This window comes from Zonotrichia leucophrys, unplaced genomic scaffold, assembly GCF_028769735.1.
Source record: "Zonotrichia leucophrys gambelii isolate GWCS_2022_RI unplaced genomic scaffold, RI_Zleu_2.0 Scaffold_703_26239, whole genome shotgun sequence".
Classification (NCBI taxonomy): Eukaryota; Metazoa; Chordata; class Aves; order Passeriformes; family Passerellidae; genus Zonotrichia; species Zonotrichia leucophrys.
Window position 1 is genome coordinate 1 of NW_026992908.1, and position 26,239 is coordinate 26,239.

The 26,239-nt window shown below is 56.9% G+C and overlaps 3 protein-coding genes across 3 annotated transcripts; 2 read left to right on the forward strand and 1 right to left on the reverse strand.

Moving 5' to 3' along the window:
- Positions 1 to 480: 480 nt before the first annotated feature.
- Positions 481 to 12,428, reverse strand: PELP1 (proline, glutamate and leucine rich protein 1). Its single transcript, XM_064701482.1, has 8 exons — positions 12,277 to 12,428; positions 11,029 to 11,087; positions 9,782 to 9,887; positions 7,695 to 7,844; positions 6,196 to 6,267; positions 3,885 to 3,944; positions 1,886 to 2,036; positions 481 to 737 (listed from the first exon to the last, which is right to left on the reverse strand). Exons 1-8 carry the CDS (start codon positions 12,412 to 12,414, stop codon positions 481 to 483), a joined length of 993 nt encoding a protein of 330 aa, XP_064557552.1. The 5' UTR covers positions 12,415 to 12,428.
- Positions 12,429 to 12,844: 416 nt separating this feature from the next.
- MED11 (mediator complex subunit 11) lies at positions 12,845 to 15,233 on the forward strand. Its single transcript, XM_064701481.1, has 3 exons — positions 12,845 to 13,253; positions 14,771 to 14,901; positions 15,015 to 15,233. Exons 1-3 carry the CDS (start codon positions 13,169 to 13,171, stop codon positions 15,150 to 15,152), a joined length of 354 nt encoding a protein of 117 aa, XP_064557551.1. The 5' UTR covers positions 12,845 to 13,168; the 3' UTR covers positions 15,153 to 15,233.
- A 6,804-nt stretch (positions 15,234 to 22,037) lies between these two features.
- On the forward strand, positions 22,038 to 25,912 carry LOC135441928 (claudin-7-like; the record flags this gene model as incomplete). Its single annotated transcript, XM_064701480.1, is given in 4 exon segments — positions 22,038 to 22,260; positions 25,748 to 25,768; positions 25,771 to 25,814; positions 25,817 to 25,912. Coding segments are annotated over 4 exon segments (384 nt in total), but the record flags the coding sequence as incomplete, so codon positions are not given.
- Positions 25,913 to 26,239: the final 327 nt, after the last annotated feature.

Consider the following 26,239-nt stretch of genomic DNA (forward strand, 5'->3'; position numbering starts at 1 on the left):
TTTTTTGTGGTTTTGGTGATTTTGGGGTGAAATTCGGGGATTTTGGTACCTGAGGAGCAGCTTGAGAACAAGGCAGAACCCCAAAAACCTCAAGTGCAGGGTCAGGATCCCCCCAGGTTGATTTTGGGGTGGATTTTGATGGGAATTTCAGGATTTTGGGGTGGATTTTGGGCATTTTTGGGTGGATTTTGATGGGGATTTCAGGATTTTTTGTGGTTTTGGTGATTTTGGGGTGAATTTGGGGGATTTTGGTACCTGAGGAGCAGCCTGAGGACGAGGCAGAGCCCCAAAAACCTCGAGTGCAGGGTCAGGATCCCCCCAGGTTGATTTTGGGGTGGATTTTGGGCATTTTTGGGTGGATTTTGATGGGGATTTCAGGTTTTTTGTGGTTTTGGTGATTTTGGGGTGAATTTTGGGGATTTTGGTACCTGAGGAGCAGCCTGAGGATGAGTCAGAACCCCAAAAATCTCAAGTGCAGGGTCAGGACACTCCAAGGTGAATTTTGAGGTGATTTTTGGGAGATTTTGGGCATTTTTGGGTGGATTTTGATGGGGATTTCAGGATTTTGGGGTTTTGGTGATTTTGGGGTGAATTTGGGGGATTTTGGTACCTGAGGAGCAGCCTGAGGACGCGGCAGAGCCCCGAGAACCTCGAGTGCAGGGTCAGGATCCCCCCGGCGTCGTCCTGGGGCGGGGGCAGCAGCAGCTCCACCCCGGGGCCCTCGTAGGGCAGCGGGTCTGGAACCCAAAAACCCCAAAATTCACCCCAAAATCCTCAACTTCCTTCAGCAGCCCCATAGGAAGCCAAAAACCACCCCAAAACCTCCCTAAATCCACCCAAATCTCACATAAACCACCCCAAATCCCCCCAAAAAATCCCAAATTACTCCAGGCTCCCTCACCGGTCTCACATTCCTCAAACAGAGCCCCCAGCAGCCCCCAAATCTCCCCCAAAAATCCCACAAAAATCCACCCAAATGACCCCAAATCCCCCCAAAATGACCCCAAATTATCTCAGGCCCCCTCACCGGTCTCGCAGCCCTCAAAGAGCGCCCCCAGCAGGCCCTGCAGCGTCGCCAGCACCCCCTAAATCCCCCATAAACCACCCCAAATCCCCCATAAACCACCCCCAAAATCCCACATAAACCACCCCAAATGACCCCAAATCCCCCAAATTATTTCAGGCCCCCTCACTGATGTTGAATCCCTTGAACAGGGACCCCAGGATTCCCCAAATCCCCCCTAAGTCCCCCCCAAACATGCCCAAAATCCCACATAAATCCACCCAAATCCCCCCAAAATGACCCCAAATCCCCCCAATTATTCCAGGCCCCCTCACCATTCTCACAGCCCTCAAACAGCGCCCCCAACAGTCCCTGCAGGACCCCAAAATCCCACATAAACCACCCCAAATGACCCCAAATCCCCCCAAATCCCCCCTCACTGCTCTCACAGCCCTCGAAGAGCGCCCCCAGCAGCCCCCAAATCCCCCCAAACACCCCCAAATCCCACAGAAATCACCCCAAACGACCCAAATTTTTTCCCAAAAAATCCAAATCCCCCCAGAACCCCTCACCGCTCTCACAGCCCTCAAACAGCGCCCCCAACAGTCCATGCAGGACCCCCCAAATCCCACATAAACCACCCCAAATGACCCCAAACCACCCCCAAATTCCCTCAAATCCCCCAAATCCCCCCCAAATTATCTCAGGCCCCCTCACCGCTCTCACATCCCTCAAACAGCGCCCCCAGCAGGCCGTGCAGCGTCACCAGCACCCCCTAAATCCCCTATAAACCACCCCAAATGACCCCAAATCCCACATAAACCACCCCAAACGACCCCAAATTTTTCCCAAAAAATCCCAAATGATTCCAGGCCCCCTCACCGGTCTCGCAGCCCTCGAAGAGCGCCCCCAGCAGGCCGTGCAGCGTCGCCAGCACCCCCTGCAGCTGCTGCTGCCAGCACTCCGTGTGCCGCAGGCCCTGCGAGAAACCGCGGCCCAGCGCCGGCAGCAGCGCGTAGCACTCACACGCCAGCTAAAAACGCACAGAAACGGGGTTAGGGACCCCAAAAACGGGGCTGGGACCCCCAAATTCGGATTCAGGACCCTCGAAAACCCCCAGAACCTGCGCCAGGAAACCACAAAAGTGCCCCAAAATGCCCCAAAATTGCCCCAGAACTGCCCCAGGCCCAGCGCCGGCAGCAGCGCATGGCACTCACAGGCCAGCTAAAAACACACAAAAACGGGGTCAGGGACCCCAAAAACGGGGCTGGGACCCCAAAAATGGGGCTGGGACCCCCAAATTCTGATTCAGGACCCCAAAAAACCCCCAGAAACTGCCCCAGAATCCCCCAAAAGTGCCCCAAAATCCCCAAAAACTGCCCCAAAATCCCCCAGTAACCTCATCCCAGTGCATAGCGCTCACAGGCCAGCTGGAAACAGGGAAAAATGGGGAAAAATGGGGTTAGGGACCCCAAAAACGGGGCTGGGACCCCCAAATTCGGATTCAGGACCCCAAAAAACCCCCAGAAACTGCCCCAGGAAACCACAAAAATGCCTCAAAATTGCCCAAAATTGCCCCAGAACTGCCCCAGCCCAGCGCCGGCAGCAGCGCATAGCACTCGCACGCCAGCTGGAAACGGGGAAAAATGGGGAAAAATGGGGAAAAATGGGGCTGGGACCCCAAAAATGGGGCTGGGACCCCCAAATTCTGATTCAGGACCCCAAAAAACCCCCAGAAACTGCCCCAGATAAGGCAAAAATCCCCAAAAACTGCCCCCAAAACTGCCCCAGAATGATCCGTTCAATGCAGAGCACTCAGCTAAAAATGGGGAAAAATGGGGTTGGGGACCCCAAAAATGGGGCTGGGACCCCAAAAACGGGGCTGGGACCCCCAAATTCGGATTCAGGACCCCAAAAAACCCCCAGAAAATGCCCCAGAAATGCCAAAATCCCCAAAAACTGCCCCGAAACTGCCCCAGAATGATCCGTTCAATGCAGAGCACTCAGCTAAAAATGGGGAAAAATGGGGTTAGGGACCCCAAAAATGGGTTAGGAACCCCAAAAACGGGGCTGGGACCCCCAAATTCTGATTCAGGACCCCAAAAAACCCCCAGAAATACCAAAATCCCCCAAAAGTGCTGCAAAAAAAACCAAAATCCCCCAAAAAAATCCCTTCCCAAACCATCCCAGGGCTTCCCAAAACCACCCCAAAAAAAAACTAAAATCCCCCAAAAAATCCCCAAACGCCCCCCAAAAAAACCAAAATCATCCCAAACCCCCTCCCCAAAAACCCCAAAATCTCCCCTGAAAAAAACCAAAATCTCCCCCCAAAAAAATCTCAAATTTTTCCCCCAAAGCCCCAAAATAAACTCAAAAAATCTCAAAAGAAACCCCAAAAACCTCCAAAAACCATCCCAAAACTGACCCCAAAAATGCCCCAAAACCACCCCAAAAAAACCTAAAATCCCCCAAAAAACCCCCAAACACCCCCCCCAAAAAAAAACCCAAATCACCCCAAACCCTCTCCTAAAAACCCCAAAATCCCCCCTGAAAAAACCTCAAATTTTTCCCCCAAAGCCCCAAAATAAAACCAAAAAACCTCCAAAAAAACCCAAAAAACCTCCAAAAACTACCCCCAAAAACCCCCAAAAATTCCCCAAAACCACCCCAAAATCCTCCTTAAAAAAACCCCAAAATCCCCCCAAAATCACCCCAAAAAAACCTCAAAATTCCCCCCAAAAACCCCAAAAAAAGCCCCCAAACCCCCCAAAAACCACCCCCAAAAAGCCCCAAAAAACCCAAAAAACCCAAAAACCCCAAAACCCCAAAAAACCCCAAAAACCCCAAAATCCCCCCAAAAATCCCCAATTTGGGGTCCCACCTGCTGCAGCCGGGGGCTGTCGCTGTCAATGCGGGACAGGAAATGCGCGGCCAGCTTGCCCTGGGGGGAAATTGGGGAGGTTTTGGGGGGTCCCGGGGCCCAGACCCCTCCCCAAATTGGTCCTGAATTGGGGAGGGGGCTCAGGGACCCCCCAGGAGAAATTTGGGGTTATTTGGGGAGGGGTCTCGGCCCTGGAACAGCAGAGAGGGAGGAATTTGGGGAGGTTCTGGGGGGAATTTGGGGAGGTTTTGGGGGGATTTTGGGGAGGTTTTGGGGGTCCCGGGGCTGAGACCCCTCCCCAAATTCACCCCAAATTGGGGAGAGGGCTCAGGAACCCCCCAGGAGAAATTTGGGGTCAATTTGGGGAGGGGTCTCGGCCCTGGAACTGCAGAGAGGGAGGAATTTGGGGAGGTTTTGGGGGGAATTTGGGGGGAATTTGGGGAGGTTTTGGGGGGTCCCGGGGCCCAGACCCCTCCCCAAATTGGTCCTGAATTGGGGAGGGGGCTCAGGGACCCCCCAGGGGAAATTTGGGGAGATTTTGGGGGGTCTTGGAGCTGAGACCCCTCCCCAAATTCGGACCCCAGAAGGGGAATTTAGGGAGATTTGGGGGGAATTTGGGGAGGTTTTGGGGGGTCCCGGAGCTGAGACCCCTCCCCAAATTCACCCCAAATTGGGGAAGGGGCTCAGGGACCCCCTCAGGGGGATTTGAGGAGATTTTGGGGGGTCCCGGAGCAGAGACCCCTCCCCAATTTGGGGTTTTTTGGGGAGGGGTCTCGGCCCTGGAACTGCAGAGAGGGAGGAATTTGGGGAGGTTTTGGGGGGAATTTGGGGAGGTTTTGGGGGGTCCCGAGGCCAAGACCCCTCCCCAAATTCACCCCAAATTGGGGAGGGGGCTCAGGGACCCCCCAGGAGAAATTTGGGGAGATTTTGGGGGGTCTTGGAGCTGAAATGCCTCCCCAATTTGGGGTTTTTTGGAGAGGGGTCTCAGCCCTGGAGCTGCAGAGAGGGAGGAATTTGGGGAGGTTTTGGGGGGAATTTGGGGGGAATTTGGGGAGGTTTTGGGGGGTCCCGAGGCTGAGACCCCTCCCCAAATTGGTCCTGAATTGGGGAGGGGGCTCAGGGACCCCCTCAGGAGAAATTTGGGATCAATTTGGGGAGGGGTCTCGGCCCTGGAGCTGCAGAGAGAGAGGAATTTGGGGAGGTTTTGGGGGGAATTTGGGGAGGTTTTGGGGGGTCCCGGAGCTGAGACCCCTCCCCAAATTCCGCCAAATTTGGACCCCAGAGGGGGAATTCAGGGAGATTTTGGCGGGAATTTGGGGAGGTTTTGGGGGGTCCCGGGGCCGAGACCCCTCCCCAAATTCACCCCAAATTGGGGAGGGGGCTCAGGGACCCCCTCAGGGGGGATTTGGGGAGATTTTGGGGGGTCTTGGAGCTGAGACCCCTCCCCTATTTGGGGTTTTTTGGGGAGGGGTCTCGGCCCTGGAACTGCAGAGAGGGAGGAATTTGGGGAGGTTTTGGGGGGAATTTGGGGAGATTTTGGGGGGTCCTGGGGCTCAGACCCCTCCCCAAATTCACCCCAAATTGGGGAGGGGGCTCAGGGACCCCCCAGAGAAAATTTGGGGAGATTTTGGGGGGTCTTGGAGCTGAGACCCCTCCCCAAATTCCGCCAAATTTGGACCCCAGAGGAGAAATTTGGGGAGATTTTGGGGGGAATTTGGGGAGGTTTTGGGGGGATTTTGGGGAGGTTTTGGGGGGTCCCGGGGCTGAGACCCCTCCCCAAATTCACCCCAAATTGGGGAGGGGGCTCAGGGACCCCCCAGGAGAAATTTGGGGTCTATTTGGGGAGGGGTCTCGGCCCTGGGAGTGCAGAGAGGGAGGAATTTGGGGAGGTTTTGGGGGGAATTTGGGGAGGGGTCTCATGGGGTGTTTGTTAATTTGGGGAGGGGTCTCAGGGGGTGTTTGTTAATTTGGGGAGGGGTCTCAGGGGGTGTTGTTAATTTGGGGAGGGGTCTCAGGGCGGTTGTTAATTTGGGGAGGGGTCTCAGGGGTGTTTGTTAATTTGGGGAGGGGTCTCAGGGTAATTTGGGGAGGGGTCTCAGGGGGGTTGTTAATTTGGGGAGGGGTCTCAGGGGGTTTTTAGTTAATTTGGGGAGGGGTCTCAGGGTGAATTTGGGGAGGGGTCTCAGGGTAATTTGGGGAGGGGTCTCAGGGTAATTTGGGGAGGGGTCTCAGGGGGTTTTTAGGTAATTTGGGGAGGGGTCTCAGGGTAATTTGGGGAGGGGTCTCAGGGTAATTTGGGGAGGGGTCTCACCCGCATGGAGCCGCAGGCACCGGGGTAGAAGCTCAGGCAGGATTTGATCCCCTCCAGCGTGGAGAGCTCGCACTGCAGGGGGGGGATGGGCTGAGACCCCTCCCCAAATTCACAGAGATCCCCCCGAAGCCCCCAGACCCAATTTGGAGCCCCCAGACCCATTTTAACCCTTTCTTGTCCCATTTTAACCCCTCAAATCCCAGTTTTTTTCAATTTTAACCCTTTTTTTCCCATTCTTTTTCTATTTCCCCCCACCCAAACCGCCCCATTTGAAGCCCCCAGACCCATTTGAAGCCCCCAGACCCAATTTGGAGCCCCCAGACCCATTTGAACCCTTTCTTGTCGTATTTAAATCCCCTTTAGTTCCATTTGAATCTCATTTTTTTCCATTTTTCTCCCCAAACCAACTCCCACCGAAGCCCCCAGACCCAATTGGAGCCCCCAGACCCAATTGGAGCCCCCAGACCCATTTTAACCCTTTCTGTTCCCATTTTAACCCCTCAAATCCCAGATGCTTTTCTACTTTAGTCCCATTTTCTCCATTTTAATCCCATTTTAATCCAGTTTTTTCCCCCAAAACCGACCTCCCCCGAAGCCCCCAGCCCCATTTGAAGCCCCCAGACCCATTTGGAGCCCCCAGACCCATTTTAACCCTTTCTAGTCCCATTTTAACCCCTTAAACCCCCACTTTAATCCCATTCTAGCCCCATTTTCTCCATTTTAACCCGGTTTTTTCCCTTTTTTTTTCCATTTTTCCCCCGTAACCCCCTGATCCGACCCCCCCCCGAAGCCCCCAGACCCAATTGGAGCCCCCAGACCCATTTTAACCCTTCCCATTCTAATTCCAACCCCTTCTACTGCCATTTTATTCCTTTTTATCCCCATTTCAATCCCATTTTCTCCATTTTAATCCCATTTTAATCCAGTTTTTCCCATTTTGTCCCCCAAACCGGCCCCCCCCGAAGCCCCCAGACCCAATTGGAGCCCCCAGACCCATTTTAACCCTTTCTAGCCCCACTTTAACCCCTCAAATCCCAGGTTTTATTCATTTTAGTCCCATTTTCTCCATTTTAACCCGTTTTTTTCCCATTTTTTTTCCACTTTTCCCCCGTAACTCCCCCAAACCGAGCCCCCCGAAGCCCCCAGACCCAAATGGAGCCCCCAGACCCATTTTAACCCTTCCCATTCAAATTCCAACCGCTTCTACTGCCATTTTATCATTTTTTATCCCCATTTCAATCCCATTTTCTCCACTTTAATCCCATTTTAACCCCATTTTTTCCCCCTAACCCGCCCCCTCCCAAAGCCCCCAGACCCAATTGGAGCCCCCAGACCCATTTGAACCCTTTCTGTTCCCAATTCTCTCCACTTTAATCCCATCTTAATCCCATTTTTCTCCATTTTAACCCAGTTTTTTCCCTTTTTTTTTCCATTTTTCCCCCTAACCCCCTGACCCGACCCCCCCCGAAGCCCCCAGACCCAATTCGAGCCCCCCAGACCTCGGGCCGCAGGGCCAGCAGGGAGGTGAGGATCCCCGGGATGTGGTTGGTGCCGATGTCCCGCGCCAGCTCCGGCAGCTGAGCCGAGAAACGGAGCAGCTCCCGCAGCACCGAGACCCCCAGGGCCACCGTGGGAGGGGGGTCCTGCGACTGGGGGGACCCCAAAACCCGTCAGGACCCCTCCCCAAATTAGAGAGAGACCCCCAGAAAAAATCCCATCAAAATAGCCCAAAAAATCCCACTAAAAATGGGGAAAATCGGTCAAAAATGGGGTGTGGGACCCCCAAAAACACCCCCAGGGCCACCGTGGGAGGGGGGTCCTGAGACTGGGGGGGGGCAACAGGAATGGTCTGGACCCCTCCTCAAATTAGAGAGAGACCCCCAGAAAAAATCCCATCAAAAATCCCCAAAAAAATCCCACTAAAAATGGCGAAAATTGGTCAAATTTGGGGGGTGGGACCCCCAAAAACACCCCCAAGGTCACTGTGGGGGGGGGGGTCCTGGGACTGGAGGGGGGGGCAACAAACCCGTCAGGACCCCTCCCCAAATTAGAGAGAGACCCCCAGAAAAAACCCCGCCAAAAATCCCCAAAAAAATCCCACTAAAAATGGCAAAAATCGGTCAAAAATGGGGCGTGGGACCCCCAAAAATCATCTTGAGGGGGGGTCCTGAGACTGGGGGAGGGGGCAACAGGAACGGTCAGGACCCCTCCCCAAATTACAGAGAGACCCCCAGAAAAAAACCCACCAAAAATCCTCCAAAAGATCCCACTAAAAATGGGGAAAATCCATCGAAAATGGGGCGTGGGACCCAAAACTCCCCCAGGTGTATCCCAGGTGTATCCCAGGTGTATCCCAGGTGTATCTCAGGTGTATCCCAGGTGTATCCCAGGTGTATCTAACTGCACCCAGGTGTATCCCAGGTGTATCTCAGGTGTATCCCAGCCCCCCAGGTGTATCTCAGGTGTATCTCAGGTGTATCCCGGGTGTATCCCAGGTGTATCTCAGGTGTATCTCAGGTGTATCCCAGGTGTATCTCAGGTGTAACCCAGGTGTATCTCAGGTGTATCCCAGGTTATCCCAGGTGTATCTCAGGTGTAACTCAGGTGTAACCCAGGTGTATTTCTCGCCCAGGTGTAACCCAGGTGTAACCCAGGTGTATCACAGATATCCCAGGTGTAACCAGGTGTATCCCAGGTGTATCCCAGCCCTCCCAGGTGTATCCCAGGTGTATCCCAGGTGTAACTCAGGTGTATCCCAGGTGTAACCCAGGTGTAACCTAGATGTATCCCAGGTGTGTCTCAGGTGTATCCCAGGTGTAACCCAGGTGTATCCCAGGTGTATCCCAGGTGTATCCCAGGTGTAACCCAGGTGTATCCCAGGTGTAACCCAGGTGTATCCCAGGTGTAACCCAGGTGTAACTCAGGTGTATCCCAGGTAACTCCAGGTGTATCTAACTGCACCCAGGTGTATCTCAGGTGTATCCCAGGTGTATCCCAGGTGTATCTCAGGTAACCCCAGGTGTATCCCAGGTGTATCCCAGGTAACTCCAGGTGTATCCCAGGTGTATCCCAGGTGTATCTCAGGTGTATCCCAGGTGTAACCCAGGTGTATCCCAGGTGTATCTCAGGTGTAACCCAGGTGTATCCCAGGTGTATCCCAGGTAACTCCAGGTGTATGTAACTGCACCCAGGTGTATCCCATGAGTATCTCTCCCTCCCAGGTGTATCCCAGGTGTATCCCAGCCCCCCAGGTGTATCCCAGGTAAATCCAGGTGTATGTAACTGCACCCAGGTGTATCCCAGGTGTATCCCAGGTGTATCTCAGGTGTATCCCAGGTGTATCCCAGGTGTATCCCAGGTGTAACTCCAGGTGTATCCCAGGTGTATCCCAGGTAACTCCAGGTGTATCTAACTGCACCCAGGTGTATCCCAGGTGTATCCCAGGTGTATCTCAGGTGTATCCCATGAGTATCTCTCCCCCCCAGGTGTATCCCAGGTGTATCCCAGGTGTATCCCAGCCCCCCAGGTGTATCCCAGGTGTATCCCAGGTGTATCCCAGCCCCCCAGGTGTGGCCCCGCCCCTCACCTGGAGCAGGTGCTGCAGGAGGCGGAGCCAGCCCAGGCAGTGCTGCTGGAAGGCCTCGCTGGGGCTCTCGCTGACCAATAGCGACAGCAGGCACAGCCCCTCGAAGCTGCAACGCCATTGGCTGAGCCGGGACACGCCCACCGACCCGCCCGGCCACGCCCCACAGCCCCGATTGGCTGCTGGGAGTGACAAGCCCCACCCACTTTTCCTTATAAGGGAAGCCTGGAACAGGTGGAGCCACACCCTGCTCTGAGCTGAAACCACACCCACTCTGGCCCCACCCACAGCCCTGATTGGCTGCTAGAAGCTCCAAACCCCACCCACTTTCCTTATGAAGGCAGCTCAGAGCAGGGCGTGGCTCAAACAAGGAGTCTGATTGGCTGGGATGGAGCCACGCCCACTCTGGTTTATCCCATAGCTCTGATTGGCTGCTAGGGTTGCCAAAACAGCGTAGGACTCAATCATGGAATCTGACTGGTCCAGTTGCAGCCACGCCCATTCTGATCCCACCCACAACTCTGATTGGCTGCTGGATGGACCAAACCCCACCCACTTTCCTTATAAGGGCAGCCTGGAGGAGGGTGTGGTTGTCACAAGGAGTCTGATTGGAGGGGATGAAACCACACCCACCTAGGCCCACATACAGCTCTGATTGGCTGGTGGGGACTCCAAACCCCACCCACTTTCCATATAAGGGCATGCCACACCTGGGCAAGGCTCACTCATGGAATCTGATTGGTTCAGATGAAGTCACGCCCACCCTGGCCCTGCCCATACCCCTGGTTGGCTGCTGAGGGCTCCCAACCCCACCCACTTTCCTTATAAGGGCAACCCAGAGCAGGGTGTGGCTCACATGTGTAATCTGATTGGTTGGCATAAAGCCACGCCCACCCCTACACCCAGCAGCCAATTACAGATAAGCCCCGCCCACCACAATTAACCATGCACTAAACCAAACACCTGATTGGCTGCTAAAACCCCACTGATAATAATCAGGCAATCAAGGAGTGCTAAGAGGCCACACCCCCTCCTCCTGCTTGGCCCCGCCCCAGGGCCAAAACCTCCCCTGATTGGCTCCTCCACACCCAATGGCAACACAGAGAAGGATTCCCATTGGCCCACGAGCTAGCCCCGCCCCCAAACTCCATTGATTCTTACCCAGCCCCGCCCATCCCAGAGCAGCAGCCAATCAGGGGGCAGCAGGGGCAGGCCCTGCGCTGTGATTGGCTGCCACAGCTGTCACTCACCGCGTCTTCATGGAGCCCAGGCGGGCGTTGGTGACACCGAGGAGACCCCCGAGAGCGGCCTGGGGGAGGGGCATGGGTCAAACAGGGGTCATCAGGGGGTCAGAGGTCAACTAGGGGTCAGTGGTCATCCAGGGGTCACTGACCAGGCCTGGGAGGGGTCAGCAAAGTGTCCCCAAGGGGTCATGGGAGGGTCAAAGGTCAGGTGGGAGTGACCGGAAGTCACGGGGAGGACGATGGGGGAGGGGCCCGGATTTGGGGGGAAATCCCAGATTTTTGTGCTCCCCGTCCCTGAGGCGATTCAGGATTTTGGGGTCAGATCTAGATTTTTAGGGTAAGACCCCGTTTTTTTGGCTCTCCCCATCCCTGAGGCGATTCAGGATTTTGGGGTCAAATCCGTTTTTTGGGTTCCCCATCACTGAGAGGATCCCATCTTTAGCCTCAGATCCTGATCCCTGAGGGGATCCCATTTTGTGGGGTCAGATCCCGGATCTTGGGGTTTCCGATCCTTGAGGGGATCCCGGTTTTGGGGTCAAATCCCAGTTTTAGCATTCCCCCACCCCGGGGCGATCCCGTTTTTAGGGCCAGGTCCTGTTTGTAGGGTTCCCAATCCAATTTTTAGAATCAGAGCCGGATTTTTGGCTCTCCCCCCTGAGGCGATCCCGTTTCCCTCCCCCCTCAGGGGCCCCGCTCTGTCTCTCCCTGAGGCGATCCCGTTTTTAGGGACAGATCCCATTTTTTAGAGGTCAGATCCCGTTTTTTAGTGTTCCAAATCCCGGTTTTCTAGCTTCCAATCCCGTTTTTAGGGTCAGATCCGATTTTTTTAGGGTCCCCAATCCCGTTTTTTGGCTCTCTCCCACGCCTGAGGCGATCCCGTTTCCCGCCCGCCCTCAGGGCCCCTCTCTCTCCCTCTCTCTCTCTCTCTCTCTCTCTCTCTCTCTCTCTCTCTCTCTCTCTCTCTCTCTCTCTCTCTCTCTCTCTCTCTCTCTCTCTCTCTCTCTCTCTCTCTCTCTCTCTCTCTCTCTCTCTCTCTCTCTCTCTCTCTCTCTCTCTCCCTCTCCCTCTCTCCCTGAGGCGATCGCGATTTTGGGATCAGATATGTCTTTTAGAGTTCCCCACCCCTGAGGTGATCCCATTTTTTAGGGTCGCATCCGGATTTTTGGCTCTCCCACCCTGAGGCGATCCCGTTTCCCGCCCACCCCTCAGGGCCCCCTCTCTCGCTGAGGGCGGTTTCCCATCCCGGGCCCGTACCTGGGTCCCGGCGCTGTCGCGAAGGCCCCGCACGATGCCCGGGAGGGCCCCGCGGTGCGGGGGCAGCGCCGAGAGCGCCGAGAGCGCCTCGAGCAGCGGCGCGGCCGGAGGGGCCCGCGGCGCCGCCACCGCCGCCATTGCTGCGCCGCTTCTTCCCCGGCGCGCTCCGATGACGTCACAGCGCGGGAAAAACGGGGGCGGGGCTTCAGGGCGAGATCTAAAACAGGAAAGGAAGGGCGTGGCCTGGAGGGAAGATGGTCCATAAAAGGTAATGAGGGGCGTGGCCTAAAGTAAAGATAGTCTATAAAAGGCAGTGAGGAGCGTGGCCGGAATGAAAGGGTCTATAAAAGCTAGTGAGGGGCGCGGTTCAGGTAAAAGTTATTATTAAAAATGGAGTAACGGGCGCGGTCTTAATAATAGCCCTGTACAAGAAGACAATGAGAGGCGTAACTTAAATAAATTGCGTTTCTAAAGGGCAATTTGCGGCGTGGCCTTGAGCGCAGCTCTATAAAACGGGATAAAACGTCTGCTAAATCTCTCCTCCCCATCGAGTTCTCCTCGCTCCTCCGGAGCTGAGTCTGAGGGGCATCGAGGACGCCGCGGGGGCTTTGTGGTGGACAAACCCTTGTGAGGGAGCTGGGAGTGATTTTGAGGCGATTCCGGGCGGTTTTGGAGCGGATTTTGGGCAGTTTTGTGACGGTAAAAAACTTTGGAGGACCCAAAACCACCGAGAGAAGGCGGAGCGGCCGCCTGAGGGAGCGGCGCCACCACTGAGTTCCGCCCAGAGCGTCTCCTGGCGGCGCGCTTCCTGTCACGTGATCGGAACCCCGCGCTGCCATTGGTGAAGGGAACCGGAACAGGAGCGGGAGGAGGCGGAAGCGGCGCGGGCGGCATGGCGGGGTTCGGGGTGGCCAACGAGCGGCTGCGGGCGCTGGAGGAGCTGGAGCGCGAAATCGGCGCCTCCCTGCAGAGCGCAGGTGGGCGGGGCCTCCGGGAAGGGGCGAGGTTTGAGCGGAGGGGGAGGGGCGCGGCGGGAGGGGAGAGGCCGCGGTTTTGGGGAGCGCGGGGATGCCCTTTCCGGTTTAGAGTGGGCGGGGCTTGTGTTGCCATGGTGATGGTGGGCGGGTGATTGGCAGGGATAAAGGGGCGGGGCTTGGTGGGGTCTAGTGGGGGCGTGGTCAGCGCTCAGGTGATCTCCAAGGGACCAATGGGAGAGCATGAACTGGGGTCAGAGGTCGCAGGGAAGGGTCCCAGGTGTGCCCAGGTATGACATAGGTGTGTCCAGGTGTGCCCAGGTGTGCCCAGGTACCCTCCGATGTATCTCAGATGTGCCCAGCTGTACCCAAGTGTATCTCAGGTTTGCCCAGGTGTATCCCAGGTATGACATAGATGTGCCCAGGTGTGCCCAGGTACCCTCAGGTGTATCCCAGGTATGACATAGGTGTGTCCAGGTGTGCCCAGGTGTACCCAGGTGTATCCCAGGTATGACATAGGTGTGCCCAGGTGTATCTCAGGTGTGCCCAGGTGTGTCTGAGGTGCCCTCAGGTGTGCCCAGCTGTACCCAATTGTATCTCAGGTGTGCCCAGGTGCCCCCAGGTGTGCCCAGGTGTATCTCAGGTGTGCCCAGGTGTGCCCAGGCGTGCCCCAGGACCCCTCAGGCGTGCCCAGGTGTGTCTCAGATGCCCTCAGGTGTATCTCAGGTGTGCCCAGCTGTACTCAAGTGTATCTCAGGTGTGCCCAGGTATGACATAGGTGTGCCCAGGTGTGCCCAGGTATATCACAGGTATGACATAGGTGTGTCCAGGTGTGCCCAGGCGTGCCCCAGGACCCCTCAGGTGTGCCCAGGTGTGTCTCAGATGCCCTCAGGTGTATCTCAGGTGTGCCCAGATGTACTCAAGTGTATCTCAGGTGTGCCCAGGTGTATCCCAGGTATGACATAGATGTGCCCAGGTGTGCCAGGTGTATCCCAGGTATGACATAGGTGTGTCCAGGTGTGCCCAGATGTGCCCAGGTACCCTCAGGTGTATCTCAGGTGTACCCAGCTGTACCCAAGTGTATCTCAGGTGTGCCCAGGTACCCCAGGTGTGCCCAGGTATGATATAGGTGTGTCCAGGTGTGCCCAGGCGTGCCCCAGGACCCCTCAGGTGTGCCCAGGTGTGTCTGAGGTGCCCTCAGGTGTGCCCAGCTGTACCCAATTGTATCTCAGGTGTGCCCAGGTGCCCCCAGGTGTGCCCAGGTGTATCTCAGGTGTGCCCAGGTACCCCCAGGTGCCCCCAGGTGTATCCCAGGTGTTTCCCAGCTGTGCCCAGCTGTGCCCAGGTGCCCCCAGGTGTATCTCAGCCCTCCCAGCTGTATCCGGGTGTATCTCAGGTGTATCCCAGGTGTATCTCAGGTGTACTCAGTTGTACCCAGTTGTATCTCAGGTGTGCCCAGGTACCCCCAGCTGTGCCCAGGTGCCCCCAGGTGTAACCCAGGTGTGTTTGGGTGTCCCCAGGGTTGGTGATTTTGGAGCTGTCCAAGGAGAAGCCCCAGGAGCGACACCTGGACCGCCAGGCCGCTCAGTTCGGCGCCGCCGTGGCCAAGGTGGAGGCCGAGCTGTCGGCCCAGATCCGTTACCTGACACAGGTGAGGCCGCAGGTGGGATCTGGGGGGGGTTTTTGGGGTGCCCCAGTTGGGTTTGGGGTTTTTGGGGTCCCCCAGGTGTCCCCCAGCCCCTCAGGTGTCCCTCACCTGCCCAGGTGGCCACGGGGCAGCCCCACGAGGGCTCGAGCTACGCCGCGCGCAAGAGCTGCCAGCTGGCCCTGAACCGCCTGGACTACGCCCGGCGCCGCCTGGCCGAGCTGGCGCGGGCCTGCGAGCTGATGCTGGAGCAGTGACGCACCTGGGCACACACCTGGGCACACCTGGGCACAGCTGGCACAGCTGGAGACAGCGTGGGATGGAGCTGGAGCAGCCTCAGCACAGAAAAATGGGGAAAAATGGGATTTTTGTGGGATTTTATTGGGGTGGGACAGTGCTGAGAGACTTTGGGCACACCTGGGCACACCTGGGCACAGCTGGGCACACCTGGAGACACCGTGGGACGGAGCTGGAGCGGCCTCAGCACAGAAAAATGGGGAAAAATGGGATTTTTATGGGGTTTTGTTGGGGTGTGACACCTTGGGGACAGCGCTGAGAGACTCTGGGCACACCTGGGCACACCTGGGCACACCTGGAGACACCGTGGGACAGAGCTGGAGCTGTCTCGGGACACCAAAATGGGGAAAAATGGGAATTTTATGGGGTTTTGTTGGGGTGTGCCACTTTGGGGACAGCGCTGAGAGACTCTGGGTACACCTGGGCACACCTGGGCACACCTGGGCACAGCTGGAGACACCGTGGGACTGAGCTGGAGTGGCCTCAGCACAAAAAACATGGATTTATTGGGGTTTTATTGGGTTGTGGCACATTGGGGACAGCGCTGAGAGACTCTGGGCACACCTGGGCACACCTGGGCACACCTGGGCACACCTGGAGACAGCGTGGGACAGAGCTGGAGCGGCCTCAGCACAGAGAAATGGGGAAAAATGGGGAAAAATGGGATTTTTGTGGGGTTTTGTTGGGGTGTGACACCTTGGGGACAGCGCTGAGAGAGTTTATGGACACCTGGGCACACCTGGCACAGCTGAGCACACCTGGAGACACCGTGGGACAGTGCTGGACCTGTCTTGGGAAACTAAAATGTAGAAAAATGGGAATTTTATGGGGTTTTTTTTGGGGTGTGACACCTTGGAGACATTGCTGAGAAAGTTTATGGATACCTGGGCACACCTGGGCACACCTGGAGAGATCTCTGGGACGGCGTGGGACACAGCTGGAATGGCCTCAGACTGGAAAAATGGGATTTTATTGTGGATTTTTATGGGATTTTATTGGGGTGGGGCAGTGCTGAGAGACTCCGGGCACACCTGGGCACACCTGGGCACACCTGTGCCCACCTCCAGGTGCCACCCCCGGCCTTGCAGACGCCCCCAATAAAGGGACACGGCGGTGGCCTTGAGAGCTCGAGGGGACTCGGAGTTTTTGGGGGATCCTGGGGGTAATTTTGGGGGTCCAGGGGAAAAAATTTGGGCATGTTTGGGGCAAATTTGGGGGTTTTGGGGGAAATTTGGGGTTTTTGGGGGGGAAAATTTTGGGGATTTGGGGGAGTTTTGGGGAAAATTTGGGGGTTTGGGGGGAAATTTGGGGTTTTGGGGGGAAATTTGGGGGTTTTGGGGGAAAAATCTGGGGGTTTGGGGGAAAATTTGGGAATTTGGGGGTTGAGGGAGAAATTGGGGGATCATGGGGGGAAAATTTGGGGGGTTTGGGGGAAAATTTGGGGTTTTGGGGGAAATTTTGGGGTTGAGGGAGAAATTGGGGGATCATGGGGGGGAAGTTTGGGGTTTTGGAGAGAAATTTTGGGGGGGAAATTCGGGGGAACATTTGGGGATTTTGGGGAGAAATTTGGGGGTTTGGGGGGGAAAAAATTGGGGGTTTTGAGGGTGAAATTTGGGGGGTTTTGGGACGGTTTGGGGGTTTGGAGGGAAAATTTGGGAGTTTTGGTAAAATTTGGGGGGGATTTTGGGGGTCCCGGGGGTTTTTGGGGGCGGGGGGTCCCAAAATTCCCGCCAAAAGTTTCGGTTTCTGTTTCACTCCCGGGCGGGGCCGCCGTGGCGCCGGTGACGTCACTGGGCGGAGTTTCCCGGAACGAGCGGGCGTGGTTTTGCCGTTGGCCACGCCCACTTCGTTGGGAGTCTGTCAATCATCGCTGGGGGCGTGGCCGGGCGCCTCTCGGGTGACTCCATTGCCTGGGTTTGGCTTTGAATGGGGGGGAGGGACCTCCAAAATTCAACTGAGGACCCCTAAAACTTACCTGGGACCCCCCCAAAAATTTCCTGGGGACCCTAAAATTTACCTGGGACCCCAAAAAATTAACCTGGGGACCCCAAAAAACCCACCTGGGGACCCTAAAATTTACCTGGGGACTCCAAAACCCCCACTTTGAGACGCCCAGAAATTCACCTGGAACCTCAAAATTCACGTGGGACCCCCCAAAATCCACCCACGGCTCCCAAATGCCCCCCAAAATATCTCCAAAATTCCCTAAAATCCCCAAGACACCCCAAATCCCCCTAAACTTTCCCCAAACTTCCTCAAATCCCCCCCAAATTCCCTGAAGTTCCCACAAATTTCCCCCAAATCACTCAAATCCTCTGAAATTCTCACTAAATCCTCCCAAAATCTCGCCAGGACACCTCAAATCCCTCCAATTTCACCAAAATCACCACTAAATCACCCCCCAATCCCCAAATCCCCACTAAATCCCCCCAAAATCTCCTGAAATCCCCCAAAAAATTCCCCCCAGGACACCCCAAATGCCCCCAAGTCTTCCCCAACTCCTCCCCATGAAACTCAAATTCCCCCAAAAACCTCAAATCCCCCCCAAATCTTTCCCCCAAATCCCCCCAGGAACCTCAATTTCCCCCCCAGGATGTCCCAAACCCCCCAAATCTTCCTCAAAATCCCCCAAAATTGCCCCCAAACTCCCCCAAATCCCCACAGGACACATCAACCCCCCCCCAAATCTTCCTCAAATCCCCCAAATCTCCCCCAGAAACTCCAAAATCCCCCATCCAAAATCTCCCCCCAAAATTCCACAAATTCCCCCAAAATCCTCCCCAGGAACCCCAGATTCCCCCCAAATCTTTCCCAAATCCCCCCCTCCTCCCCCGGACACCCCAAATCCCCCAAAATCTCCAAAAATCCCCCCCCCAGGACAATCCAAATCCTCCAAATCCCTCAAATCTTCCTCAAATCCCCCCAAATCCCCCAGACACCCCAAATCCACCGAAATCCCCCCAAATCCCCACCAAATCCCCCAAATCCCCCCAAATTCCAAAATCCTCTAAATTCTCCCCAAATCCCCCCCGCATTTCCCTCCTACCCTCCCCCCCCCCACCCCGGGCGTGTCCCCGCCCCACCCCTGACCCTTGTTCCCCCCCCCGCCCCTCCCCCACCCTTTTATTGCCACCCGGGGGGCGGGGCGGTGACGTCAGCGGTGACGTCATCGGCCGTTATGAACAGGTGCGCTCACCTTTGCCCCCCCCCACCCTGCCCCGACCCCACCTGGAGCCGCCGCCGGGCCCGCAGGTGAGAGGGGATCGATAGCGGATCAATACGGGGGGGCTGGGGGGGCGATCGGGGATCGATCGATGGGGATTGATCGGAGATTGATCGGGGATTGAGAGGGGATTGATTGGAGATTGATTGGAGATCGAGAGGGGATCGATAGCGGATCAATACGGGGGGGCTGGGGGGGCGATCGGGGATCGATCGATGGGGATTGATCGGGGATTGATCGGAGATGGATCGGGGATTGAGGGGGGATTCACAGGGGATTGATCGAGGATCGAGATGCGATCGATAATGGATCAATAGTGGGGCCTGGGGGGTTGATCGGTGATCAATACATGGGGATTGAGGGGGATTGAGAGGGGATTGATTGGAGATCAAGGGGAGATTGATAGCGGATCAATATGGGGGTCTGGGGCTTTGATTGGGGATTGAGGGGGAATTGATTGGAGATCGAGGGGGGATTGGTTGGGGATCGATAATGGATCAATAGTGGGGCCTGGGGGGTTGATCGGTGATCAATAGATGGGGATTGAGGGGGGATTGAGCGGGGATTGATCGGGGATCAAGAGGGGATCGATAACGGATCAATACGGGGGGGCTGGGGGGTCGATTGGGGATCAATAGATGGGGATTGATCGGGGATTGATCAGGGATCGAGGGGGGATTGATCGGGATCAATAGATGGGGATTGATTGGGGATTGATTGGCGATTGAGGGGGGATTGATTGGGGATCGAGGGGATTGATAGCGGATCTATAGGGGAGATTTGGGGGAATGATCGGGGATTGATCAGTGGGTATTGATCAGGGATTGATCAGAGATCTAGGGGGGATTGATCGGAGATTGATTGGAGATCGAGGGAGGATTGAGGGGGATCGATAACTGATCAATACAGGGGGGTTTGGGGGGTTTATCGGGGGCTGATCGATGGGGATTGATCGGGGATCGAGGGGGGATTGATACTGGATCAATAGGGGACCGATAAGGGAGCAATTGATGGGGGATTGATCCAGGATTGATCCGGGATTGATCCAGTATTGATCAGGGAATGGTTGGGTATCTGTAGGGGAGATCAATACTGGATCAATAGGGGCCTATAGGGGATTGATTGAGGATCAAATGATGGGGATGGAGGGGGAATTGATCATGGATTGATTGGTATTGATTGGGGATGGACTGGGGATTGATTGGGGATCGGGGGGGATTGATACTGGATCAATAGGGGGGGTTTGGGGGGTTAATCGGGGATCGATACCAGATCAATAGGGGGCCTAGAAGGGATTGATTGGTGATTGAGGGGAGATTGATCATGGATTGGTTGGGGTTCTGTAATGGGGATCAATACCGGATCAATATGGCAATAGGGGACCTAGAGGGATTGATTGGTGATTGATCAATGCAGAGTGAGGGGGGATTGAGGGGAGATTGATCATGGATTGGTTGGGGTTCTGTAATGGGGATCAATACCGGATCAATATGGCACCGATGGGAGATTGACAAGGGATCGATCGATCGATCGATCGATGGGGATTAGTTGGTGATTGATTGGGGATCAAGGGGGGATTGATCGGGGATCAAAGTGGGGATTGATTGGGGGATTCCATGCGGCTCTATGGGGTTCTATGGGATTCCATTGGGTTCCATAGGGTTCCATGGGGTTCCATGGGGTCTCCAGAAGGTTCCATGGGGTTCCATGGGGTTCCATGGGGTTCTATAGGTGCTCTATAGGGTTCCATGGGGTTCCATGGGGTCTCCAGAAGGTTCCATGGGGTTCCATAGGATTCCATGGGGGTCTCTAGAAGGTTCCGTGGGGTTCCATAGGGTTCCATGGGGGTCCATGTGGTTCCATAGGGTTCTATGGGGTCTCCAGAAGGTTCCGTGGGGTTCCATTGGGTTCTATAGGTGCTCCATAGGGTCCCTCTAGGGTTCCATGGGATTCCATGTGATTCCATGGGGTCTCCAGAAGGTTCCGTGGGGTTCTTTGGATTTTCCATAGGGTTCCATGTGGTTCCATAGGGTCTCTATAGGGATCCATAGGATCTCTATAGGTGCTCCATGGGGTTCCATGGGGTTCCATGGGATTCCATAGGGTTCCATGGGGTTCCATAGGGTTCCATGGGGTTCCATGGGATTCCATAGGGTTCCATGGGGTTCTATGGGTTCAATAGGATCTCTGCCAGGTTCCATAGAGTCTCCATAGGGTTCCGTAGGTTTTCTGTTGGGTGCCTGTAGGGTGTCCATAGGGTTCCTTGGGGTTCCATTGGGTTTTCTATTGGCTTCCATAGGGTTCCATGAGGTGTCTATGGGGTATTTATAGGGATCACTGCAGTACCAATACCAATCGATAACCGATCAATAACTGATCAATAACCGATCAATAACCTCGGCAGGTCCGGCGATGGCGCACAGGGGCCTGCAGGCGCTGGGGCTGGCGCTGGCCGGGATCCATGGGGTGTCCATAGGCTACCAATAGGGTACCAATACCTATCAATAACCAATCAATACCGATCAATAACTGCTCCAGGTCCGGCGATGGCGCACGGGGGCCTGCAGGCGCTCGGGCTGGCCCTGGCTGGTGCTGGCTGGGATCCATGGGGTGTCCATAGGGTACCCATAGTCTATCAATGGGAGCCAATAGTGAACCAATACCTGATCAATAACCGATCAATAACCTTGGCAGGTCCGGCGATGGCGCACGGGGGCCTGCAGGCGCTCGGGCTGGCGCTGGCCGGGGCCGGCTGGGATCCATGGGGTGTCCATAGGGTACCAATAGGGATCAGTACAGTACCAATACCTATCAATAACTCATCAATACTAATCGATAATGGCTCTGCAGGTCCGGCGATGGCGCACGGGGGCCTGCAGGCGCTCGGGCTGGCCCTGGCCGGCGCCGGCTGGGATCCATGGGGTGTCCATAGGCTATCAATAGGGATCAGTACAGTACCAATAGTGAACCAATACCTGATCAATAGCGATCAATAACTGCTGCAGGTCCGGCGATGGCGCACGGGGGCCTGCAGGCGCTCGGGCTGGCCCTGACCAGCACCGGCTGGGATCCATGGGGTGTCCATAGGCTATCAATGGGAGCCAATAGTGAACCAATACCTATCAATACCTGATCAATAGTGATCAATAACCTCTGCAGGTCCGGTGATGGCGCACGGGGGCCTGCAGGCGCTCGGGCTGGCCCTGACCAGCGCCGGCTGGGATCCATGGGGTGTCCATAGGCTATCAATGGGAGCCAATAGTGAACCAATACCTGATCAATAACCGATCAATAACCTCGGCAGGTCCGGCGATGGCGCACGGGGGCCTGCAGGCGCTCGGGCTGGCCCTGGCCGGCGCCGGCTGGGATCCATGGGGTGTCCATAGGGTGTCTATAGTCTATGAATGGGAGCCAATAGGGTACCAATACCTGATCAATAACCTCGGCAGGTCCGGCGATGGCGCACGGGGGCCTGCAGGCGCTCGGGCTGGCCCTGGCCGGCGCCGGCTGGGATCCATGGGGTGTCCATAGGGTGTCTATAGTCTATGAATGGGAGCCAATAGGGTACCAATACCTACCAATAACCAATCAATAGTGATCAATAACCTCGGCAGGTCCGGCGATGGCGCACGGGGGCCTGCAGGCGCTCGGGCTGGCCCTGGCCGGCGCCGGCTGGCTGGCGCTGCTGGCGGCCACGGCGCTGCCGCAGTGGGAGGTGTCGACGTTCGCGGGCGACAGCATCATCACGGCCCTGGTGACCATGAAGGGGCTCTGGATGAGCTGCGTGAGCACCAGCACAGGGCAGCTGCAGTGCAAGAGCTACGACTCCGTGCTGGCACTGCCAGGTGACACTGGGGACACTGGGGACACTGGGGACATTGGGGACATTGGGGACATTGGGGACATTGGGGTTATCAGGGTTATCGGGGTTATTGGGGTTATTGGGATTTGGGGACATTGGGGACATTGGGGTTATTGGGGTTATCAGGGTTATTGGGGTTTGGGGACATTGGGCACATTGGGGACACTGGGGACATCCTGGGGTTATTGGGGTTATCAGGGTTATTGGGGTTTGGGGACATTGGGGACACTGGGGACAGTGGGGACACTGGGGACAGTGATCAGATTGGGGACATTGGGGACATTGGGGACATTGGGGACAATGCGTCAGCACCAGCACGGGGCAGCTGCAGTGCAAGAGCTACGACTCCGTGCTGGCACTGCCAGGTGACACTGGGGACACTGGGGACACCCTGGGGACAGTGGGGACACCGATGGGATTGGGGACATTGGGGACATTGGGGTTATTGGGGACATTGGGGACATTGGGGACATTGGGGACATTGTGTCAGCACCAGCACGGGGCAGCTGCAGTGCAAGAGCTACGACTCCGTGCTGGCACTGCCAGGTGACACTGGGGACACTGGGGACACCCTGGGGTTATTGGGGTGTGACAGTGACACCAATGGGATCAGGGTTATTGGGGTTTGGGGACATTGGGGACAATGCGTCAGCACCAGCACGGGGCAGCTGCAGTGCAAGAGCTACGACTCCGTGCTGGCACTGCCAGGTGACACTGGGGACACCCTGGGGACACCCTGGGGACATTGGGGACATTGGGGATATTGGGGTTATCGGGGTTATTGGGGTTATTGGGATTTGGGGACATTGGGGACATTGGGGACACCCTGGGGACACTGGGGACATTGGGGACACTGGAGACATTGGGGACACTGGGGACATTGGGCACATTGGGGACATTGGGGACATTGGGGTTATCAGGGTTATTGGGGTTATTGGGGTTTGGGGACACTGGGGACACTGGGGACAATGCGTCAGCACCAGCACCGGGCAGCTGCAGTGCAAGAGCTATGACTCCGTGCTGGCCCTGCCAGGTGACACTGGGGACACCCTGGGGACACTGGGGACACCCTGGGGACATTGGGGACAGTGATCAGATTGGGGACATTGGGGTTATTGGGGTTATCGGGATTATCGGGGTTATTGGGGTTTGGGGACATTAGGGGGACCTTGGGAGATTATGGACACTGGGGACATTGGGGACATCAGGGTGTGACAGGGACGTTTGGGGTGTTTGGGACACTGGGGACATTGGGGACAGTGGGGGGATTGGGGACAGTGGTGACACGGGGCAGTTCCATTGGTGGCAATTGCAGAGTCACTGTGTCACTGTCACTGTCCCCATCCTTGTCCCTGCCATTGTCGCCTCCCTGTCCTTGTCCCTGTCCCTGTCCCCATCCCTGTGGCTGTGTCTCTGTCCCCTCCCTGTCCCTGTCCCTGTCCCCTCCTGTCCCTGTCATTGTCCCCACCCAGTGGCTGTGTGTCTGTCCCCTCCCTCCCTGTCCCTGTCCCCTGTCCCTGTCTCCATCCCTGTGTCTGTGTCTCTGTCCCCTCCCTGTCCCTGTCCCCATCCCCTGTCCCCTCCTGTCGCTGTCATTGTCCCCACCCAGTGGCTGTGTGTCTGTCCCGTCCCTGTGACTGTCATTGTCCCCTCCCTGTCACTGTCCCCATCCTCTGTCCCATTTCCTGTCCCCTGTCCCACCTGCTGTCCCCTGTCCCTGTCATTGTCCCCTCATTGTCCCCTCCCTGTCTCTGTCCCCTCCCTGTGGTTGTCCCCTCATTGTCCCCTCCCTGTCCCCTCCCTGTGTCTGTATGTCTGTCCCCTCCCTGTCCCTGTCCCTGTCATTGTCCCCACCCAGTGCCTGTGTCTCTGTCCCCTCCCAGTGGCTGTGTCATTGTCCCCTCCCTGTCTCTCTCCCCTCCCTGTCCCCTGTCCCCTGTCCCCTCCTGTCCCTGTCATTGTCCCCTCATTGTCCCCATCCTCTGTCTCTGTCCCCTCCTGTCGCTGTCATTGTCCCCTCATTGTCCCCTCCCTGTGTCTGTGTCCCTGTCCCCTCCCTCCCTGTCCCTGTCCCTGCCCCTGTCTCCATCCCCTGTCCCCTCCTGTCCCTGTCATTGTCCTCACCCAGTGACTGTGTCTCTGTCCCCTCCCTGTCTCTGTCCCCTCCCTGTCTCTGTCCCCTCCCTGTCCCCTGTCACTGTCCCCTGTCCCCTCCTGTCCCTGTCACTGTCCCCTCATTGTCCCCACCCAGTGACTGTGTCATTGTCCCCTCCCTGTCTCTGTCCCCTCCCTGTGTCTGTGTCATTGTCCCCTCCCTGTCCCCTCCCGGTTTCGGGGCGTGCCCGTGTCCAAAGGTCGCCCTGGTGGCCATAAAGGCCCCGCAGTGTCCCCAACTGTCCCCAACTGTCCCCGGATGTCACCCCGGCCCCGCCCGGGGAGTGCCCGGCAACGCCCCAGGACCCCCCAAAATCCAACAGGGACCCCCCAAATCCAACAGGGACCCCCCAAATCCCCCCCCAAACCCGCCCAGGACCCTCGTGGTGACCCCGCTGTGCCCCCAGCCCACCCGCAGGGCACGAGGGACCCCCTGAACCTCCCCAAATCCCACCCAGAACCCCCAAATCCCCCAAAATCCCCCCAAATCCCCCAAAATCCCCCCAAATTCCCTCGAGTGACCCCCCAAATCCCCCCAACCCCGTTCTCTGACCCCCCTGTGCCCCCCAGCCCACCTTCAGGCCATGAGGGACCCCCTGAACCTCCCCAAATCCCACCCGAACCCCTCTCAAACCCCCCTAAACCCCCTGAAATCCCCCCAAATCCCCCCAAATCCCCCAAACCCCTTCTCTGACCCCCCCATGTCCCCCAGCCCACCTTCAGGCCATGTGGGACCCCCTGAACCTCCCCAAATCCCACCCAGGACCCCCAAATCCCCCCTAAACCCCCTGAAATCCCCCAAAATCCCCCCAAACCCCTTTTCTGATCCCCCCCTGTGCCCCCAGCCCACCTTCAGGCCATGAGGGACCCCCAAATCCACCTCAACCCCCCATAGCCCCCCAGGACCCCCCTAAACCATTCCAGGACCCCCCAAACCTCCCCAAATCCCACTCAAATCCCACTCAAATCCCCCAAAATCCCTCCCAAACCCCCCCAGAACCCCTTTTCTGACCCCCATGTCCCCCCCCAGCCCACCTGCAGGCCATGAGGGACCCCCCAGACACCCCCAAATCCCCCCAAACCCCTCCAGGACCCCCCAAATCCCCTCCAAACTCCCCAAACCCCCTCAGGACTCCTCGAGTGACCCCTCCATGTCCCCCCAGCCCACCTGCAGGCCATGAGGGACCCCCCAAACCTCCCCAAATCCCCCCGAACCCCTCTCAAATCTCCCCTAGACCCCCTGAAATCCCCCAAATCCCCCCCAAATCCCCCCAAACCCCCAGGACCCCTTTTCTGACCCCTCCATGTCCCCCCAGCCCCTCTCCAGGCCACGCGTGCCCCATGGTGGTCTCGGTGGTCCTGGGCCCGGTGGCGCTGGGCGCGGGGCCCTGGCCGGGATGCGCTGCACGCGCTGCGGCGGCGACGACCCCCGCAAGAAAGCCTCGGTGGCCGGGGGGGGGCGGGCCCCTTCATCCTCGCAGGTGAGGGGACCCCCCAAAAAGGGTGCGGGACCCCGAAAATGGGTCTGGGACCCCAAAAATGGGGTTGGGGAGCCCCAAAACGGGGGCAGGGACCCCCAAAATGGGTTTGGGAGCCCCAAAAATGGGTTCAGGGAAGCCGAAAATGGGTTTGGGACACCCGAAAACGGGTGCGGACCCCCGAAAATGGGGTGGGGACCCCCGAAATGGGTTTGGGGGCCCCCGAAAAAGGGGGCGGGACCCCCCAAAAGGGATGGGGACCCCCCAAAAACGGGTTGGGGAGCCTCAAAAATGGGATCAGGGAAGCTGAAATGGGGGTTTGGGGCCCCA